The sequence below is a fragment of the Macaca mulatta genome, chromosome 9, assembly GCF_049350105.2.
Source record: "Macaca mulatta isolate MMU2019108-1 chromosome 9, T2T-MMU8v2.0, whole genome shotgun sequence".
Lineage (NCBI taxonomy): Eukaryota > Metazoa > Chordata > Mammalia > Primates > Cercopithecidae > Macaca > Macaca mulatta.
Window position 1 is genome coordinate 137,816,554 of NC_133414.1, and position 17,296 is coordinate 137,833,849.

Sequence of the window (17,296 nt, forward strand, 5' to 3'; positions counted from 1 at the left end):
ATGTGACTGGAAATGTGTACAGTAGCATCCATCCTGCCATGCTGACAGAGCTGTGAAGATCAAGAGAGAAATAAACGTGAAAACCTTTTGTACACTGCCTTTAGAGAAATGTCATTCTGACAGGGACTATGGAGGGCAATCCATTTGAATCCCATGACTTTCCCATTACATCCCTCAGTAAAATCATCTCCGTGCCATCTCCTTCCTTCATAGCTTGACCCAGGGCTCTGGCCACCCTTCCAACTCCCATTAATCAAGTGGGCAAACAGTTGGGATGGGCGGAGCCCCACAGAGTAGGAAGCAGGCAAAGATCATTGGATGCTTAGTTTTTGGGTTTCTTTGGTTTTTTTAGCCTTTCTAGGTTATGAATTATGTTTTCCCTGAGCAACTGATTTTTAAATGAAGTATTTTAAAAGTTCAACTAAGGCTTTTCCCATTGGGTTTTAACTTACAGTGCCATATTTGCTTTAGCTACTGAAAATCTGGTTTTCTTTGTAAACAATATCAGAATTTTTCTCTTAGCGAAGTCCTATGACTCCATTTCCCACTTTTTCTTATTACATGTTCAGTGTGGAGATATGGACATCACAAACATCAAACCACTTCTCTGAAATCAACTTCTTAGGAAATAAGCCATTAGCAGGAAGCCAGGAATTCTGTTGTTTGTCCTTGTCATTAACTACCTTCCAGTATGCATTGCCTTTGAAAAAGAAAATGGAGTTGTATGCGTAGGAGTAATAAGCGGAATCTATATTTCTGAAAGGATGGTTTTGTGGTATTACTGCTGGAAAAACTTCAGTAATCTTCTTTGGATAAGAATTAAGTACTCGATTTCTGTTGGCATCAAATGCAAATACCTGCAAAGCAAATAAGATAGACTGGCTCTTCTGAAAATCATTAATATTTTTAGGTTAATTTATAACAACGAGACAAGACTTTGTACCAAATTCTTTAGACTTGAACTTCTTAATTTTCTATCATGCTCTGCCATCGCTATTTAGATCTGAAGTGAGTACAAGTTTTTTGGGTTTTTTCTGTACCCAGTCTCACTCTTGCCCAGATGGACTGCAGTGCAGTGGTGCAATCACAGCTCACTGCAGCCTCGACCTCCCAGGCTCAAGTGATCCTCTCGTCTCAGCCTCCTAGGCAGCTGGGAGCACAGGCATGTGCCACCACACCTGGATAATTTCTGTATTTTTTGTTGAGACCGAAACATGGGTTTCACCATGTTGTCCAGACTGGTCTCAAACTCCTGGACTTGAGCGATCTGCCCACCTTGGCCTCCCAAAGTGCTGGGATTACAGGCATGTGCCACTGTGGCAGGCCAAGTACAGCTTTTAAATACAAACTTGACCATCTGGCCAGTCTCTATTAGGGATGACAGAAGCATTGCTCGGCTGAAGAGCCTTCTACTTACAAGGGACTCCTTGAAGAAGTAAATTAACTTCTGTCTTCGGTCGTAAAAGGCTGTGTCTAGGGGACTTGGGATGCCAGGAAATCCTTCTGAAATCAATTTGGGATAGCTTTTTCCTTGTTCATCTTCTGTAAGGGCCTGATCCTTGTCACTGTCATATCTCCAGTATTGATTTCCTGAGAGCCAAACAAAATACGTGCATATGGTTTATTACTATTAAATCATGTGACAAAGCGGACAGCTTTAATCTAGGTCTCAGCCAATCCTGTACAATGTGTTGCCATGATTCTAGGAGAAAGCAGGGCTTTCGGCGTCTGAGTGAAGCCTCCACTCCGCGATTTCCGAGGTCTTGAATTAGTCCTACATTTAACCCAGGAAGTGCATTTTTCTTGACCGTCACTGCTGCAGTTGGAATGTTGGTTGCCTTTCACAGCAAAAGGAAACCCCGCCCCATGAACGTCATCCTCCCAGCCCTCATCAAAAGCAAAAACAAAACAGCAAAAATCCTGTCTTTTTTACCTTAGTATCTTAATGTTTTTTTCTAATTCCTTTACAGTCTAAAGATGTTCCTTTTAATGTTAGTGGCCCAAGGCTTGGAATCACTTTCCTATCCTAATCAATATAAGCCCTCTTGTTACTGAAGAAATCATGATCCTTATGATTGGATTATACCTTGAGTGTTTGAGAGTCCTCTAGTCCCCCCACCACACCCACCTTACAAATAAGGACACTGGAGTAGAGAGCTGAAGTGACTTGTCCACATTCAGACCGCCTAGGCTGAGCCAGGAATGCAAGTCAGGACTCTCAAATTCCACTCCGGAGAGGCTGCCCACTGTCCTACGAAATGGAACTTCGCTCCATTTTGTTTCAGAGTTCGAACGCTCATTTCGTGCTCTAAATCAGTAGGAGTTTATTTTAGCCTCTTCTTGTTAGTTCCTAATCCTGAATATTTGGTATCTTGCCAACGGAATAGACTAAATCCACTCAGATAATTTGGTGTTCACAGCTCACAGAACTCCCCAAGCGGTACGTTCCTTAGCAACCAAATATTTAATACACTTGGAAAAGTTCACTATTGAGAACAATGCGATGTATGTCCAGTTAGAGATGCAGTTCACTCTAATAGGAATTTCTTTTAATCCAAATTATTCATAGCAAATTAAGATGTCTTTAAAGCTCCAAGAATAAAATACAGCTGTATTGTAGCAGTTATCCTATGATGACCTAAATCTGTAATTAAGATTCTTTGAGTGTTGCCAACATAAATTCTAGTTTGGAACTTCTTAAAACCCTGAAAGATGTGCTTCCAACTCTGAAAGACCTCAACTAAAAAAAGTCAGCTGTAAGGCAATTTCTTTATGTACTGAACTAATTCTTCCTTTGTGTGATATGAAGGAAAACTGAGACCAAATTTATATACAGGATCCTTATGGTAAAATTTGCATATAAAGTTCATTCCGTTTGGCTCTTGCCTTGTTAAGTCTTTTTGAGCAATTGAAAGCCCTATGGTTATTTACCAGGATTCAGGCAGAGGGGCTATACAACTTGTCTCTGGGTAGGAAAGGGGAAGGAAAAAGCAGTGACCACAAAATCATGTTTATGATCGGACTCTGTGCTGTCTGGTTTTGCAAAGGCAGCATGCTTCGTGCACCGGGCCCAGGGTACTGGATGAGACCGGGGGTGAGTAAGGAGCAGCGGTAGTAAGAGTCCCAGACCTGCCTTTCTTTCTGTGTTCCCCATGACCCCCCCAGGCTCCACCACATCAGTTTCTGTCTTCCAGCAAAACACTGACCTTCCCTGTTGAGCAATCGCCATTGATGGCTCATGGCCTGCTCAGCAAAGTCCAGCCCTGGCCCTGGCATTTGAGGCCCTCTGTGGTTGGACCAACCTGCCTTTCTAGCCTGACCTCATCCCGGGTAAGTCCGTCGCCAGCTTTGATGGACCCCACTCTCACAGCTCTGCGGCTTTTTCACTCCCAGCCCCACGGCTTTGCTTCTGCTGCTTGTCTCTGACCATTTCCACGCCCTCATCCACTCTTCATTCTGGGTGCCTTTTTCTGGGCATCCCAGATCCCACCCATCCTTGAGTCTAGGCCAAGACCTGATTCTTGGGGCGCCAGCACCCAATTCCAGGTGGCAGTGGTCCCACCTCTTCTGCTCGGTCTGCCCCTTAAAAACACTTCTGTTGCTAGATGTCCAAGGTATTTTTTTTTCCCACCAGAACCAGATTAAAACTGCAGGGCAGGGCCCTTTCTTACAGTTTTTTGGCAGCCACCTTAGTACCTAGTAGAGTTCATTCACTCATTCGGTGACTTAGTGCCGTCTTAAGAAGATCAGGGGCTGGGTGCACTGGTTCACCCCTGTAATCCCAACACTTTGAGAGGCCAAGGTGGAAAGATGGCTTGAAGCCAGGAGTTCAAGACTAGCCTGGGCAACACAGTGAGACTCCCATCTCTACAAAAAATATATATATATATTTTAATTAAGCCAAGTGTAGTAGTGTGTGCCTGTGGTCCCAGCTACTCAGGAGGCTGAGGTGGGAACAGCACTTGAGCCCAGGAGGTCGAGGCTGTAGTGAGCCATGATTGTGCACTCCAGCCTGGGTAACAGTGAAACTCTGTCTCAGAAACAAACAAACAAAAAACCAGAATAGAACCTAATCCTTGTGCCCTCAGAGCTTCCAGTCTGATGGAGCAGATAAAAATTAAGCAAGTAATGACGAGAGCATTACAACAGATTCCTTGGTAGCGGCTCAAGACATTCCTTCTGAGTGCATTCATTTAACAAGGGAAATTGAACCATCCATGAAGAATCTGTACCTCGAAAAAAATAACGTTCATCTCTTTTCCATGTCCAGATGTGAACAAAGGCATCTATGTTGTATGTTGGGATTCCATGCCAGCCAGTGAGGATTTCGATAGGGTCCCCATAGCGTGTCCTATTATTTCGATTTTCATAAAGCCAGTACCAGCTGTTGCGGAAGAAATATGTGCTAAATCTCACCATCACCTCTCCATATTGGTTTCTCTCTTTGCGAATCCAGTCAAATGCAGTATCGAATGATCCCTCACAGGAGCCTTAAAAAAAAGTCACTTGTCACATGGTACAGAAACATATTTTCATGTGTGACTTGAATGAAGACAGTTGCAAAGCTGGGGCTTTCTATAAAAACACCTTAAAGTAAGACACCATGTAAGACTGAAGTGAGGCCAGGTACAGTGGCACATGCCTGTAATCCCAGCACCTTGGGAGACCGAGGCAAGATTGGTTAGTTCAAGATCAGCCTGGGCAACATGGTGAAACCCACTGTCTACCAAAAAAAAAAAAAAATATATATATATATATACACACACACACACACACATATATATATACACACACAAAAAAATTAGCTGGGTATGGTGGCACGTGCCTGTGGTCCCTTGGCACAGGCTACTTGGGAGGCTGAGGTGGGAGGATTGCTTGAGCCTGAGAAGTTGAGGCTGCAATGAGCTGAGATCAGTCCACTATACTCCAGCCTGGGCAATACAGTGAGACCCTATCTTGGGAAAAAAAAAAAAAAAAGGTTGAGGTGGTGAGCAGAGGGAGCTGGAGGTGCCAAGCTGCCTGCTACAGTCCTGGTTCACAGGCACATTGTGGCTTCATTCTTCACAGTGTCCCAGGCCCCTCTGAGAAGCATCTCAATTTGGATGCAAAGTTATGTATGGTTGACCACCCTAAATATAGCTAGTGAATGCCTCCCTTGACGCCTTAACGGCAATTTGACTTCATTAGCGGGAAGAAGTTTGATTCTGGGCTCATGTAAGAGTAAGGTTTCCACTGGGGCAAGTCCGTGTGTCCTGCCTGTTATTGTCTCCAAAGACACACAGTGCTGAGAACGGGGGGATGTGAGAACAGAAATGGGCTGGTCTCTGTTAGGGACCTTTTTTTTTCAAGACAGAGTCTCCCTCTGTCACCTAGGCTGGAGTGCAGTGGTGCAATCTTGGCTCACTGCAACCTCTACCTCATGAGTTAAAGCAATTCTCCTGCTTCAGCCTCCTAAGTAGCTGGGATAACAGGCGTGTGCCACTGCGTCCGGCTAAGTTTTGTATTTATGGTAGAGACAGGGTTTCAACATGTTGGCCAGGCTGGTCTCGAACTTTTGACATCAAGGATCCGCCCACGTCGGCCTCCCAAAGTGCTGGGATTACAGGCGTGAACCACTGTGCCCAGCCTAGGGACCTCTGAATGGAAAAGAGGAGGACAGCTTTATTCCCTTGGGCCACTAACCACTTTAATCAACCACTAGAACGTTTGGCCTAAACGATTTTAAATAGAGATTAGAGCTTATCCTGGCCAGGCTAAACTCAGTTTCTTTGGGATTGCAGTAAACTCCCAGGGCTTCCAGTGTGTGCGTCTCTGGTGGGATGCCATAGCATGGGTGGGGGGGCCTGCTTGTGTTGAGAAAAACACTGCGTTCACTGTCCTCCCTGGAAATGCATGTGGCATGTGGAAGACAGGACACAGGAGGGACTGGCTGTCAACTGGGCAGAACCACTTTTAACTGAGAGAATGGCATCAGGGAGCTAGAGGACGGCTACCCTTGGGTGACATGAGTTGTACAACGTTGTGCTCTTGGACCCAGGTTCCCGGTGAGGAGTGAGCGGGGTCCTCCGCGAGCTCAGGGATGCCCTCCCCAGCAGTCTTACCATACAGCTTTTGAATTGCTTTCCTGTCCGACCAGTCCAACTCGAAGGCAGGTTCCTGGGGAATGTAATTTGGTTGCATTATGGATCCCGTCCTGTAGGTGTGAGGCAAGCCCAGGACATGGCCAATTTCATGGACGGCCACCTAGAAGGGGACACACACCATGGGCGCTAGGTGAAGCCTGGGCGATGGATCCCTGCGTAACAGACGCAGGCCTGTGTTTCGAGAGGAGCGGTGCTTGTGAAGAGGGGAGCACCAGTGGAACTGGGGAGCCGTCGTCAGACACAGATTTACCTCCTCAGAGGATGCAGACGCTACATGGGAAAAGCTTGGACTTTTTGGACGTCGGCCCATGAGCACTGCTGGTGTCTTATCAACACGAGCGGCTCAGGACCACTGACCTTGAGAAGGCTGATGCCCATGTCACTGGTGGGAGGCGTGAAGTGCTCGTCGTCGTCGAAGTGAATGTCACCTAGGCGCCAGGCGTGTGCAAACTCCTGCCCGCTCCCATCGAAGGCCCGTGGACAGCCCAGATGCCGGCCTGGCGAGGGGGAGAAGGTCCAGGTGCAGGATGAGTGCCCCACATACAGACTCCTCACCTAGGGGGTCCCCAGCCTCCAGGAACCGGCAGCAGAGGCAGACAGAGCGACAGCTCCTGGATTAAGTCCTCAATGTGAGGAGGGTGGGAGACGGTTTGTTTATAAACCGTGTTTACTGTCAGAGACAGAGACCAGCAGGCACCAAATGCCTGGGAGCAGAGCAGAGGGGGCCTGGGAAGATGGCAAAAAGGCCTCACCCGGACAAGATCAGGGCCGGATCCTCGCCTCTGCGGAGGTCATGAAATACTGGAAGCCGGGTCCCTTAAAATTTGTCTTTTTCAGCCCACCGTGTCCCTGTACTTCTCACCCTGGGACATTAACCCAGTGAGACCAGAAGACAGCCCTGTGCACCCCTGGGTCACCGATGGGGCTGAAAAGCGGCTTGTCTGCTTGCTGCTTGTCTCTGACCACTTCCACGCCCCATCCACTCTCCATTCTGGGCGCCTTTTTCTGGGCATCCCAGATCCCAGCCATCCTTGAGTCTAGACCAAGACCTGATTCCTGGGGGCGCCAGCACCCAATTCCAGGTGGCAGTGGTCACCTCTTCTGCTCGGTCTGCCCCTTAACACTTCTGTTGCTAGATGTCCAAGGTATTTTGTCCCGCATTTGTCCGTTTGTACGGGGGAGGTGGTGGCACCTGTGCCTGACCCCGGCCTGTCCCGAGGCCCGGCTGCTGCTCCCTAGGAAGCTGGAGGCACAGGCAGGGAGCCGAGTGGGACGTTGAGGAGCAGCCCGGGCAGCAGCCTGCGCCCAGGGCCGGCCGTAGTGTCCCCATAGGCCACACCGGGTTCTCTGCGGGGTGACCACGATTCTGACAAGAGGACGCTGACCGGAGGCTTCTGCCTGCTGACAGGTGCGCCTGGGACAGGCCGGGAGGGCTTATCCCCCTATTCTGCAGGTGGCCGAGGCGGGGGTAGGTGCGCCAGGATCCCCAAGGGGCTGGGGCAGGAAGGCCAGGAGCCCGGGGCGCTCTTACCTCTCCCAAAGCCCAGCTTGATGTCGACCGCGGCCCCGGGGGCGGCCAGGTCCTCGCGGAAATCCAGCGGCGTCACCTCGCTCCACATCCTGAAGGCCAGCGCCACGATGCGCCGCTGCTCGGCCGCGGACAGCTGGCTGCTCAGGGCCTCGCCCAGCAGCCTCCAGCTCAGCGTCCTCTTGGAGAAGGCCCGGGCGGCCCCGCCGTCGGGGGAGCCCCGGGGCTGCCAACCCCGCCGGGACACGGACAGCGGCGCCCGCGGGGAGCGCCTGGAGCGGGCTCTGGGGGGCGGGCCGGGGGGCGAAGACGCGGCGACGGGGGGCGGTAGGCGCGTGTCGGGGACCCCGCAGCGCGGCCGGTTCATGGCTGCCAGGGTGGCCGCGTCCAGCTCCCCACTGGCCGGCAGCGCGTTCGCCCGCTGGAACCTGCGCACCGCCGCGGCCAGGGCGGCGCCCTCGGGGGTCTCCGGCGGCCCCTCGGAACTGGGCCCCCAGGCCGCCCGCAGCCCCGACCAGCCGTATCTGGACAGGAACCGCTGGGGGAGAGAAAGGCACCCTCATCTGGGCCGCCTCGGTCCGGGCCCTCCCGGGCTGCCCTGCCCCAGAGTCTAGAGAGACAGAGACATGGGGAGAGACACAGAGACACAAAGAGACAGACAGAAGCAGAGAGGCAGCCAGGGAGAGACAGACGGAGATAGCAATAGAAATAGGGAGGGAGGGAGATACAGAGAGAGCAGCAGTGAGGGACAGAGACAGGAGACAGGGAGCGAGTCCTGGGCGCCGTCCTGAGTGCGGGCCCTGGATGGGCACCAGGCTGAGTCAGAGGCGCCCCAGGGCCCGAGGAGCAGGAGACCTGGGCAGCGGGGTGGGCGAGTGCCGGGAGGAGGTAAGAGGTCGGCGCAGTGAGGAAGGAAGACGGCTCCCCGAGGCCATGCGGGGCGGGTCGTGGGGGGCAGGTGGGGGTGCCAAGGAAGGCCGGGCGTGGCCACACCGCAGAGAAGGCCAGGGTGAGGCATGTCCTGAGAGCTGGGAGTTCGAACTGAGGGGCTTGGCAGTGGTTGGGTTTGAGGACCCGGGGGCTTCCTCATGGCCGCACAGAGAGAGGGAGGTCGGCGGCCCCCATGGTGCTGAGGGCCTGGCTACAGGGCGGCTCTCCTGTTCTCTGCCCTGGCCTCTGGGGCACCATGGGAGCTGGGGATTGGACTTGACCCTGAGCATCAGCTCCTGGCCTATGGTGACCACAGGACCACGTGCCAGGGCAGGTCAAGGGACCTCATGGGTCCACTCCCTGTCCCCAACCACGACTCTCTGGAGGAGGGGATCGGCTGCATCAGACCTCTGGGTGTTTCACCACAGACTCAGGTGAGGTCCACGGATGCCACCCCAGACAGCTCTCTTAGGATCCTCACTATTGCGGTGTTGGGGAACCTTGCAGGGCTGTCCCCTTCTCTACATCCAGAGACTGGCATGGTGAGCAGCCACAGAAAACCTTCCGACAGTGCCTTGGCCACTACAGTATCACATGCTTGCCTTTGGAAAGGCACTTGGCATTTCAGTCTGTTGTCTGTGCATGGACATTTCTCTCTCACTAGGGCTGACCTGTGGGGTTGTCGAATCAGGTTAACATTGGATTCATGGTTGTTCAATAGGAGCCACAGGAGCCACTCCTCCCTCCCAGCCCAGCCTGCGTGGCCCTTCTCTGCCTCGGCACAGTCGCCATCCTGGCCTGTGCCTGTGCGTGCGTGTGCACGTGCCTGTGCCTGTGAGAGCATGTGCATGTGCCTGTGTGCACGTGCGTGTGCCTGGGGGTGTTGCTATTCTTCCAGCTTCCTCCTACCTGAGCAGCGTGGAGGTCGGCAATGGGCTTGGCCTGGCGCAGTGGGGATGGCTCCAGGTCCGAGCGGTCCCGGCTGTGGAAGAGGCTCTCAGGCTGGGTGGACCAGGGAGCAGCCAGCCAGCAGAGCAGCAGTGTCGGACGGAAGATGGAGGCGGCGAGCATTGGCCTGGTCTGAACCCTTGCCCTCCCTGCCTGCTTCGTCCCCGTCCCCGTCACCTCTCCTTAAGGAGCAGAACCTAGGGTGGCTTTTATAAGCTGCCCAGGAGGGAGCACCCAGGTTTCCAAGCATTTCTCACCCAGCCCTGAAGTGTGCCCACTAGGAGGCCACGTGGCAGGCCATGGGCGTGCTGCCTTTGAAGACCCCAGGCTCACCTTTCTTGTTGGCGTGAGAACTCCTCTCAGCCTCCGGAGTTTGCCACCTCCCCGGGTAATGACATCCTACAGTTGCCAGTGCCTGTGGATCCCATTTCTATGGAGATGTACTGTGGGCAAGTTTGCCGCTAAATGAGCTGTGGAATTAACAGAGGCACGAGACTGCACCCCTAACAACGTGCCTCTCAGATCTGAGCCTGAGTTTAAAAACGCTGACCGTTAGTTTGCTTACAGTTTGGGTCGCTTTTTTTTTCTTGGCGAACTGGGGTTTGGAGAGTTTTAGTTTGTTACTCAGACTTTTTTTGTGTAGCTTTTCTTCTTTTTGTTTCACTTTATATAAAGGAGATCTTCTCAGTAGATAGTATAAATTGTAAAAGTACTGAGAATGACGAAGAAATTCTGTGATTATGGTGGTGACATTTCAGTGAACATTCTTGCAGATACATATGAGCAGGTGCCTAGAAAAGTATTTGTGTGTGTCTCTCATTTTACATGAACTCTAGTCTCTATTCCTTTCAAGTCAGCACAAGGTTACAGGCACTTTTCTGTTTCTGAATGTAAGTGTTTATCGTTCTAGTTAATGACTGCACAGTGCCCCATTCTGTGGGTAGAGATCCGTATATGAGGATAAACTACAATCACCTCGGCCCGCTCACTTTCCCCTCATGGAGAAGCCTCAAGTTTCTCTGGGATCCTGAAGACAGAACCTTCCCTGAACTGGGCTTTTATTTGAGCAGACGTCCTCCAGAGAGCACAGACTGACTGGGCCACAGCTGTCCATGGGAATATGGAGAATCATAGAAATATGGAGAGGCCAGGTGCAGTGGCTCAGACTCACAATCCCAGCGTTATGGGAGGCTGAGGCAGGAGGACTGAGACCAGGGGTTTGAGACCAGCCAGGGCAACACAGTGAGACCTCATTTCTACCAAAAAATGTTTAAAAATTAGCTCGGCATGGGCCGGACGTGGTGGCTCACACCTATAATCCCAACACTTTAGGAAGCCAAGGGGGTGGATTGCTTGAATCCAGGAGTTCAAGACCAGCAAGAGTTCAAGACCAGCCTGGGCAACATGGTGAAACCCCATCTCTACTAAAAATACAAAAATTAGCCAGGTGTGGTGGCGTGCGTGCCGACAGTTCCAGCTACATGGGGGAGCTGAGGCTGGAGGATCACTTGAGCCCAGGAGGCTGAGGCTGAAATGAGTCGAGATCACGCCACTGCACAACAACTTGGATGACAGAATGAGACCCTGTTTCAAAAGGGGGGAAAAATGGATAGAGTGAGGTGTGCCACTTGCAGGCCTGAACTCTAAGACCACCCTCGTATTCTCTGTGATTTCTTCCCTCAACTCCTGACCAGATGCAGAGCATCCCGCAGAAGTGGCTTGGATCCCTGAACCCCCTTGTGGAAGGCCACCCGCAAACCCTTGACTGCTCTGTGACAGGAGCAAGAAACAACTTTATTGCTTGGAGCCTAAGATTTGGGGTTGGTGGGTGCAGCAGTTAGACAACCCTAATACAGGCCACTAAACGCTTAGTCTGTCCCCAGAAGGACCCGTAACATGTTCCTCGTTCCCTAAGACGTGTCTCCAGTAGAGACTACGGCTTGCCCTTCTCTCTCTGGTGAAGGCTGCACAGGTCAAGGAGCAGGATGGGTGTTTCCGTCCCTGATGGCCGCCTCCACTCAGGGAAGCGCCCTGCTCCTGTGAGCCTCATGACAGTTTTCTGGGTCACCTCCAGCCTTCCTAGTGGCTGTTCTCTCCCCAAGATGCCTTCGTCCCTTTTCTTGCAGAGTTCTCCTATATTCCAGGTCCTTCCGTTGTCCTGAGTGACCCTGGCATCCCTGTGAATGACTGGTGCGTTGCTTTGACCTACCCCCCCATGACTGTGATCTGAAGATTCTCACCTCCACTCCACTCGAGTCACCCATGGCCTGGCCTGGCCCAGCCCTGGCACCCCCTGGACTGCTGCACCTCTGATCCTACAGGCATAGGCAGCCCTTGAAGCCCACCGCTGGCTCTCCTTGTAGCTTCTCACCCTCTTGTCCCTACCACATGGTCCTCTGAGTCCCAACTGCACCGAGGGTCCTGAGGGTCCTTCTGCCTCACCCACCTATCTTGGATCCTTGGTTTTTACTCTGTCCAGCTCAGATCCCAAAGATGCCGACCAAGCCCTTGCCTGAGAGCCTCCCACCACCCCTGCACTGGGGCCGTGCCCTGGGCGGATCTGGCTTTCTGTCTCCTCCATCATGCTGAGCACACATTTGCTCATCTATTTCCTTTAAACTCATGACTACGCCCCTTCTCCGTGGGCTCCTGCGCTGCACAGCAGCCTCCTCATCTCCCACTTCCTTGAGTATTTCCTGTTCCTCCTCTCTTCTTGGTGGGTCACACAGATGCCTGCAGGGGCTGACCCTCAGGGGCAGGGGAAGGGCACGGGAAGGGCAGGGGAAAGGCAGAGTATGGGGAGGCAAAAGTAAGTAGAGGTTCAGGTTTGCTGCAGGAATTTCTACCCCAGTATCCAGAGAGCTTGCAGGAAATGAATTAAAGTTCTTTAGGCACTGTGATTTTGCAGATGAAAACTTAGAATTTTATGTCAAAGGTCTCCAAGAAGAGCAGGTGTGCACAGGCCTGTGTGGGGCTATCCGTTAGTTATTCATTCAGTCATCATGTAGCAAATACTTATTACTGTCCTACAGACAGGGAATACAGAAATGAACATGATGGATTCATTCCCTACTGTATTAGTCAGGGTTCTCTAGAGGGTCAGAACGAATAGGGTAGATACATTAAGTAGTGTTAACTCACACAGTCACAAAGTCCCACAGTAGGCCGTCTGCAAGCTGAGGAGCAAGGAAGCCAGTCTTAGTCCCATAGCTGAAGAACTTGGAGTCTGATGTTCAAGGGCAGGAAGCATCCATCATGGGAGAAAGATGGAGGCTGGGAGGCTAAGCCAGTCTAGTCTTTTCACGATTTTCTGCCTGCTTTATATTTTTGGAGCTGATTAGATGGTGCCACCCAGATGAAGGGTGGGTCTGCCTGTCCCAGCCCACTGACCCAAATGTTAATCTCCTTTGGCAACACCCTCACAGACACACCCAGGATCAATACTTTGGATCCTCCAATCCAATCAAGTGGACACTCAGTATTAACCATCACACCTACCCTCATGGAATGTAGATTCTAAGTAGGGAAGACAGACAATAAGCAAAAAAGAAATGAAAAATTCCAATAATGACAGGTGCTAGGAATAGAGTTAGGGAAAGTGAGTGTCTATGGGGAAGAGTGAATATTCAGGTGAGCAGGAAAGACCTCTTGTGCAGATGAAATCTGGGCAACAGCAGAAAGATCAGAGGGACTCAGTCACATGTAACTGGGGGTTTGAGATTCGGGAGTGGCATACATTTTAGGCCAGGAAAGGACAAGTGCACAGGCCCTGAGGCTGGGACCGGCTGGGCAAAGCTACAATAGTAGGGAAGAAAGAACAGCCTGGCTGGAGGTGACTGGGAGGAGTGAGCTGGCAGGGGAGGATGGAGAGGAGCAGGTGAAGGTCAGATGCGAAAGGACCCATAGGGCAAATGAGGAGTCTGGGTTCACTGTAAGTTCAGCTGGAACATTTTGAATGGACAATGCCAGGAGTGGCTACTTTTTGAAGAACCTCTGTGCAGTTCTGAGGTTGGTGTAGGCTGTGTCTCCTGGGGTGAAACCCTCTGGCCATCGTCAACTCCTCTGTGTTTTTCTGACTGTGCCACACCCTAGGACACTTTCCTGGGCTCTAGGACACCGGGCTTCCCGGGGAAGGCACAGTCCTGAGCTGTGACCTCGGAGATCCATTCCTCATTGGGCCCACACCCAACGCTGCAGGGGGAAAGGCGGGACCTGGGATGCTGGAAAGGGGTACTCAGGAGGAGCTTGGGCACCCACCACGATCCCTGTTCTGCTTGAAGCCTGGCAGTTCTGTCCATTCCACCAGCTCTGGTCAAAGACGGTGCTTCTGAAAGTCAAATCTGAAAACTTGCATGACAGCTCTCCCCAGTGGGGGTAAGATGATTCCCCTTAGGGATTACTGTGGCTTAAATGTTCATGTCCCCTCCACAATTCATGTTGAAACTTAATCCCAGTGCAACTGTATTAAGAGGTGGGGCCTTGAGGAGGTGATTGAATCATAAGGCTCTACCCTCCTGCCCTTAGAAGCCAGGCTTCAGAGTGCGTTCAGCCCTTTGCCCTTCTGCCATATGAGGACGCAGTGTTCAAGGCACCATCTGGCAACAGAAACCGGGCCCTTGTCAGACACCAAGTCTTGCTCTTGGACTTCCCAGCCTCCAGAACTGTGAAAAAAATTGTTTATTATTTATAAATGACCCAGTCTCAGGTATTTTGGTATAGCATCACAAATGGACTAAGACAGGGATCATAGGCTTGAGGGCTTCATTACTGAAGGGTCTTGTTCCCTAAAGTTATTATTCTTTAAGAAACTTTATGGTGTGGTGACCTCATGCAGCTTGGGTGCTTGACTTGGGGAAGTATGTTCACCATGTGGACGTTTGCTCTTCTTTTGGAGGATTCTTCTCTCCCATTATTACTAAGCTTTGGAATGTACTGGCTGCTCAAGGCTGAGAATGTTTGATTAAACAAATTGCTCATTCCAGGTTAACTGGATTTCAAGGAAATCAATTGGATTTAGGAGGGAAAACGTCAGAGGAAGACACGTGACCTACAAGAAAGACAACATGAGGGACAGGGGCTCCTGCACAAACTGGTTCCTGCTCTGTGCAGGCCACTTCCCATTTCTGAGACTGGGCAAGGGTTTGGCTTGGAGCTTTTAGAATCTCTTTTAAGCCATGAGATGCATAACCTAATGGTCAGTGGAATAATTGAAATTTTTTTCCTCTAAAACATTCATCATTTATAAAATGGCTTCTTTTTTTTCTTTTTTGTTACCCAGGCTGAAGTGCAGTGGCACAGCCACAGCTCAACTGCAGCTGTGACCTCTCTGGCTCAAGTGATCTTCCCACCTCAGCCTCCTGCAAGTAGCTGGGACTACAGGTGTGAGCCACCATGCCCAGCTAATGTTTGTATGTTTTTGTAGATAGATGGTTTTGCCACGTTGTCCAGGCTGGTCTTGAACTCCTGGACTCAAGCAATCTGCCCACCTCAGCCTCCCCAAGTGTTGGGATTACAGGCACGAGCCACTGCACCCAGCCTGGATTTGCATATTCTTAGTACAGTTGGACAATAATATTTGGAAACAGTCGTTCCCACAGGAGATCTTTGAGCCTTATGTTCAGCAAGGGGTCAGTTCTGACTCTGAAAGTGAGCAGAGCTCGGGGGCCCAGGTTCTGGGAAGTGATGCCATCGGCACCAGGGCAGGCCTGTTGTCGTTTCCAGCTGCATAGTGCACCTGTGAGAGGGACAGACTCTTCCCAGTGTCTGTCCTGATTCCCTTCTGTCCAGACTGCGTTTTGGTCCCTTTTCACCCACAAATAAACCCTTTTCCCCATCTCTGGGCTGTGTAGGACCCTCGGCCTCCCTCGGGAGATCTCCTTGTGTTTTATACACACGAGGGTCTGCGTTTGGGGCTTGTTCCTCCCCACAAAGGATGCACGTGGGGGCTGCTCAGCAGTTGCAGGAGGGAGGCCCCCTTTACTACCCGCCTGCACTTCTCTGCCAAGGCACACCCAGGCCTCCTGGCCTCCGGATGAGAATGATGCTCTTTGTTGCTGGTGATATCCCTCAGAAAGCTTCCAACTGGTTCTGCTCTGAGAGTGGGGCCCTCTGATGAGGAGATGCCCTCAGTCTGCTGGTCAAACCCAGCTCTCCTCAGGGCAGCTGCCAGGGCAACAGCAACGACACCAGCGGAGAAGCTGAAATTTCCCAAGCACGATGGTAAATTCTGTACGTCAGTGTGACTGGGCCAAGGGACAGCCACAGACCTGGTAAAACACTGTTCCTGGGTGTGTCTGTGAGGGTGTTCCGCGAGAGATGAGCATTTAAATCAGTAAGGAAGAGCCACCCTCACCAGCGGGCAGGTGTCATCCAGTCCACTGAGGGCTCGAGGAGAATGAAAAGGCCGAGCAAGGGTAAATCCTCCTACTTTCTGAGCTGGGACATTCATCTTCTCTGCCCCTTGAATCCTGTCCATCCAGGTTCCCGGGCCCTCAGACCCCGGGACTTACAGAAGCGGTGCCTTCTCCCCAGGCCTTCTTCAGACGCAGACTGGGAATCATGCCACCAGCTCCCTGGCTCTCAGCCTCCAGGCTCAGGCTGAACTGCAAGCACCGGCTTTCCTGGGTCTCCAGCTTGCAGCCCACAGATGCTGGCCTCCTCGGCCTCCAGAATTATGTGAGCCAATTCCCCTAAGTGCCCTCAGTCTCTCTGTCTCTCTCTCTCTCTCCATCTATCGTACTGGTTCCGTTTCTCTGGAGAACCGTAAAACACCGAGAGAGAGAACCCCAGAAGCAGACCAGACTCAGAGGGAGGAGGAAGCGGTCTGGCCTGGCTCAGAGATGGGATCTGGCTGGTTACGTGGGACTCCTTTCCGCCCCTGGAAATGCAATTTTTACAGGACTTGGGGGTGTTTGGGTGAGAGGTGAGGAAAAAGTTACCAACTCCCCAGGTCCAGAAATTGAGTGACACGATGAACACTGAGTAAAGTAACTCAGTAACTCAGCTTGGTGACAGGCCCCGTGGCTATGAATCATGCAGAATTTTCCACGCAGAATACAGCCCCTGTCGCCGAGGTTACACGGCAAAGCTCAACCCACTGCTGCTGGACCCATCTGCTGGCCTCTCTCCCATCTGCACCACGTGGCCCCTGGCTCCCATCACCCCCCATACTCCTGAAAAGCTGCTACACATGCGCCACCCCTGAGGGACACCCATCAGGCTGAGAACAAGCAGCAGCTGCTTCCATAAGCGCATTGTGCCTGGGTCTCTTTGCGGGTTGGGGAGGGGGCACGGCTTACATGTCAGAGGGTCCGGAGGCTTCGAGGTGGACATGGTACCCTGGAGAAGGGTGTAGGAAGGAACCATCTCAGGCCCAGGCCCAATTCCTGTCCTGCCGCCAAAAGCAGGTTGACGCTGAGGCGTCTCTGCCCTGTCCTCGGAGCCTCAGTCTCCCATCCGTTAAGAGAGTTTGAGCTGCTGCCTCCAGATGTGTTCACCACTGAGGAAAGTGCTGCTGCAGCCTGCTGGAGGTAGAGTCAATAGCCTAATGCCGGTGATTAACAAACAATGTGTAACATGTTCTGAGAAATAAATAATATTGCTCATGATTTGCTGCTGGGGCTGAGATGAGAAGTTTATCTGGGAAAAGCATTGCTGACGGCAAAGGGGGGATTCTGATCATTATCCTCCACACCTATGAGTCCTAGGCCTCTGCTAGGGGCTCAGGGGGCAGAGACAAGCACAGGTC

At 51.7% G+C, this 17,296-nt stretch overlaps 2 protein-coding genes across 31 annotated transcripts in view; both read right to left on the reverse strand.

The window, feature by feature from the left end:
- Positions 1-352: 352 nt before the first annotated feature.
- On the reverse strand, positions 353-9,672 carry MMP21 (matrix metallopeptidase 21). The gene is given in 7 exon segments (NM_001193756.2): positions 353-857; positions 1,418-1,590; positions 4,233-4,490; positions 6,102-6,243; positions 6,501-6,640; positions 7,675-8,209; positions 9,511-9,672. Coding segments are annotated over 7 exon segments (1,710 nt in total). The 3' UTR covers positions 353-557.
- Positions 9,673-10,423: 751 nt separating this feature from the next.
- Positions 10,424-17,296, reverse strand: part of UROS (uroporphyrinogen III synthase) — a 51,536-nt gene continuing 44,663 nt past the window's right edge. For 6 of the 30 annotated variants that reach the window (XR_013397675.1, XR_013397670.1, XM_077944975.1 and 3 more), the window contains 2 exons: positions 16,848-17,069; positions 12,450-14,210 (listed from right to left, as the gene is read on the reverse strand). Coding sequence is in view for 24 of the 30 variants with exons in the window: in XM_077944975.1 (XP_077801101.1) it covers positions 16,851-17,069 (219 nt within the window). In the remaining 6 variants the exon portion in view is untranslated. Of the gene's footprint in view, positions 11,134-12,449; positions 17,073-17,296 lie in introns of those variants that run through there. The other 24 variants (XM_077944974.1, XM_077944962.1, XM_077944968.1 and 21 more) reach the window with 10 other exon arrangements.